Source organism: Arctopsyche grandis, chromosome 8, assembly GCF_051622035.1.
Source record: "Arctopsyche grandis isolate Sample6627 chromosome 8, ASM5162203v2, whole genome shotgun sequence".
NCBI classification, from domain to species: Eukaryota; Metazoa; Arthropoda; class Insecta; order Trichoptera; family Hydropsychidae; genus Arctopsyche; species Arctopsyche grandis.
Window position 1 is genome coordinate 31,253,011 of NC_135362.1, and position 4,553 is coordinate 31,257,563.

The following is a 4,553-nucleotide window of genomic DNA, read 5'->3' on the forward strand; positions in this document are numbered from 1 at the left end:
GGATATTATTTTAACATATTTATCTGGTAACCTGCGCTCATCATTACTTTCTTAATTTGAATGTGATGTATGAGTGGAATCTTAATCTACTCTCTTCCATTTGGGCCTCGCTGTGATTTTATTTTTTATTCATATTTTTTTTATTTTATTTTACTTTTTCTTTCTCCTTTGTACATTTTTATATACTATTTTAATTTTGTTCAGTGTAAACAAAGAATGGGATTTATGGATTTTATTTTTGATTTTTACACTTTTGTTATTTTTTTTTTTCTCTCTGAATGATGTATTATTTTTCTTTTGTTACTTTTTTTTTATTTTATTTTACCATGTTTTCTGCTTTTGCTTTTTTCCTTTATTTACAGTTTACTTGTTTTTATATATTTTTCAAATATAGGCCATTGTGGCGCATTAGGTTCTTCCTGTAATGCCACAATGGTCCAAAACTATTAAATAAATATATATATATATATATATATATATATATATATATATATATATATATATATATATATATATATATATATATTTATTTATATATATATATATATATATATATATATATATATATATATATATATATATATATATATATATATATATATATATATATATTTATATATATATATATATATTTATATATATACATATATATATTTAATAATCATTTAATGCAGAAATATCGTTTGTTTTATCATCAATTATTTTTTTGTATATATATATATATATATATATATATATATATATATATATATATATATATGTACATATATATATATATATAAATGTTCTTTAAATGTCGTTAAAAACAAATTTATTTTAATGAAACTCCTAAAACGTTGATGTTTAATATACATATTTCCATCTGCGAACGGGCCTCAGTCCACTGTGCGTCGGCGCGCGTATTCCCCTTCCTCCTTCCTCCTACTCGGTTGCACTCGGCTTAGTTCGGTTTTTGTACCCGCTCACTACACGTATTTTCGGTATTGAAGCCGTATCCTGTATCGGCTATGTCGTGGTTAGACAGGTACGGTCACGCACACATAAATGAAGATTCCCAAGAGCACAAAATATATCCGGAACAGGAGCAATTTCTGCACGACCAGAAACTGTATCCGCACGAGCAGAAAATGTACCACGAGGAAACAATGTTCGAGCAGAAGAATTTCGTGCATCAAGACCAGGAGTTGTATCAACCGCATGAGATATCAATCAGTGATTATCAAGCTGAGTGGTCTTCGTCGAGACCGGATGTGCATCAAGTGGGTTCGTCGAGGACAACACCGGATATCCTTCAACCCGATCCGTGTTCGTCGCAACAGGACATGCACCAGCAGAACACGTTGTACAGACCGTTCGAATCACCGGCCAGTTCGCAAATATCTAGTTCGCAAACCTCAAATTCTTCCGGTAACAGTGATCCGCCGATTTCCGATTGCAGCGCGAATTGGAAAACGAACAAAGTCCGTCGGCCAAAGACTTATATTTGCACCGCGTGTGATAAATGGTTCACGAGTTCGGGACACCTGAAACGCCACTACAACACGACGCTGCACAAGCACGCGGTCCAATCTTCGGGAAAACCAGATCCAGCGATGATGCCCACCAGCACACATTATTATCCAGACCGAGACCCGAACTATTCGGCCAAACAGCCGGCCAGCGCCTCCGAAGACGCGCAACCAGCATCCCAGTTCACGGCGCAAAGTTTCGACAGGACGCCGCACTCTGGTATATCACAAAGCATTGAAGAGTATTACATGCACCATCCCAGCAATGTTCCCAGCAACCAGCTGCTGGAGAACAACCCCCTGGCGAACCACCCTCTCCATTATCATATCGGCACGCACCCGTTGACGATGGGGCACCAGCCTCCCGGACCCGGCACGCACCCGCTAGACACGGGCAATCATCGGCAAAGTGTCACCGCAGCAGACCAGTCCAGCACATTAAGTAACACTGTTGGAAATTCCCCAAACGAGCTGGCAGGTCCCTCTGTTCATTTAAATCACCATTCGAGGGGCCTGCCATCGGTTTCAATGAACAATGCAATATCTCCTCTTACGACGCACAACCTGCCGCCGTTCGGCCACTTGCTAGCCAACCTCTACAACCCGGATGCTATGGACCATCCGGGGCTTACGACTCGGGATCGCCCTCCCTCCATTTACTTTCCTCAGAATTCGAGACCGAACCACCCAAACCCGATGTCCCCCCACGTTATGAATACGGCTTCCAACATAACCAGTACTATTGGTGAGATAACTGCAGAGCAACAGCAATACGGACCGGAGGCATCCGGACCGCTACCCAACTTCGCCCATTTCCAGCCTCGGCATTTTGGTATCGTATTGCCGAACTTCTCATCGATGCATAACGTGGGGGGGGCCTCCCCGAGCGAAATTCCACACATACAAAGTTATGTGGTAATAGACTCACCTTATACATATCTTCAACCAGTACCTATGTCGCCGGACGGGAGCAGTGCTCAATCTTCACATTCTCTCTCCCAGGACTATCAGGAGCTGACCAATGTCAAATTGGCCCAACGCGACAAGGACGACGACGAGTTCGAAACGTACAACATCCACAACTATGCAATCTTCAGAGAGCAGAAGACGGGCTACGACCAACTCCACTTGACCAACGTCGATTTAGCGAAATCGATCAAATCCGGATACATCACGTCCGATTCGTTGGAGAGAAACCATGAAATTCAAGACATATCAAACAAGGAGAACTACGAATCTCAAGTGCACTCGCCACCAGATCCCACCATCCAGTTCGAGTACGAGGACAACGGCTCACCCTCGATCACATCAACAGTGCCTTCGCTCCCATTGACGTCCAGTAACAAGCAAGCAGGAAAGACGGCAACTCCTAGCATCCACAAGTGTTTCGAATGCGACAAATATTTCACCAAATCTTGCTATCTGACCCAACACAACAAGTCGTTCCACAACGGCGTAAAGCCCTACAAATGCAGAAGATGCGGTAAAAGGTTCAAGAGCAATGCAGCATACGAGAAGCACTATGTGAAGCACGCCGGAGACAAGCCGTTCAAGTGTAACCTGTGTCCGAAGCAGTTCAACTACAAGACGGATCTGCGCCGGCACATGTGTCTGCACTCTGGAGATAAGCCTTTCTCCTGCTACACCTGCAAAAAGGGCTTCATCCGAAAGGACCACATGATGAAGCACTGCGAGATCCATCTCAGGAAGCCCAAGTACACCGCATAGTACGGGACGCGCGGCAAGAGCCGCCCCCTCACCATATATCACAGACAATATATCTACTCGCAAAGAAATCGGTCTATGCAACATGCATATCCTCTCTATTAGTGATAGTTTTGTTGTTTTTATCAGGTTTTATAATAATACGACTAATCGTTGTGGCACGAAAACCTTCGCTCATTGCACTAAGCTGCTCTCCTCTAGATCCAGGACGAAGGGTTATTGTCTCATGTTTTTACCTGCCAGATAATCACTTATTTTGATCGGTGTAGTTGCATTTTATTTTCAAGACATTAAACTTTATATATATAAACTTATGTACATGAATGAAGAACAAAGCAATCCTGTTAGTTTAGTTTCGTCGTATGAAAGATTCCTCCTTTTTATTTCAATTTTTAGGCACTTGTTTTAAGCATTTTTAGTATAGGTTTATTGTATTTTATTGAACATGAATATTATTGCTCTTTTTCTAAATCGACAAGCTTCCATCATTTCTTTGATATTTGTACTTACTTACAAATACTGAAAAATTGTTATCTCCTATGTTTGCAAGAATTGGACAAGGTTCTATGATGAATTCTGCGTACTGTTTAGATTCATTGGTAGAGCTTGGGTAAATGTTGTTTTTTTTTCATCAAAGGCTGATTTAAATGTCATCTCTAATATAAACTGTTTATTGATAGTTTTCAAAACCATAACGTCAGTAGCTTATTTTTGGATATAAGTACAAAGTTGAAGCAGAATCTCTTGAACTTGCTGAAATTGCCTTGAAAGTTCTATTCTCATTTCCTTCAACTTACCTCTGCGAAACTGGTTTTCCCGCCATGAGCGTTATTAAGACAAAGCATTGCGTTTAGAACTATCAACAATCAAATCACGACTTAATGAACTTGTAAATAATACACAGGCCCGCCTTTGGCATTAAATAGTCACTGTTAGCTTATAAAATTTTAATTTAACGATTGTAGCTTGATTAAAACTGTTTTATAATTTTAGTTCTGTGATATTAATTACACTGAGCAACAAAAAATCAAGTTTTTTATTTACCCATTGAATTCAAGTTTGACCCTTTGAATTTGAATATATCATTAATTTTTGTTGGCTTGTTCTCGTTTAAGAGATACGAGCGTTAAAAAAATGTGCATGATGGAATATAGTCTGGCAGCTTCTTTAATACACGCTTTCATATAAGGAAGAGAATTTAAAATATCTGCTGTCAATTTTGAATTTTCATTGAATTTTCATTAAGTGTCAAGATTTCCTTTCTCAAAATATCTTGCTTTGTCTGGTTTGTAGAAATATAGTAATAAATATTCATTAATT

At 39.1% G+C, this 4,553-nt stretch overlaps 1 protein-coding gene across 1 annotated transcript; it reads left to right on the forward strand.

Annotated features, from left to right (window-relative positions):
• Positions 1–1,007: 1,007 nt before the first annotated feature.
• LOC143915948 (uncharacterized) lies at positions 1,008–3,263 on the forward strand. Its single transcript, XM_077436767.1, has one exon. It carries the CDS (start codon positions 1,008–1,010, stop codon positions 3,234–3,236), a length of 2,229 nt encoding a protein of 742 aa, XP_077292893.1. The 3' UTR covers positions 3,237–3,263.
• Positions 3,264–4,553: the final 1,290 nt, after the last annotated feature.

Excerpts from the sequence above, each read along its gene's own strand:
- LOC143915948 (XM_077436767.1), top strand. The coding sequence starts at position 1,008 with ATGTCGTGGTTAGACAGGTACGGTCACGCACACATAAATGAAGATTCC.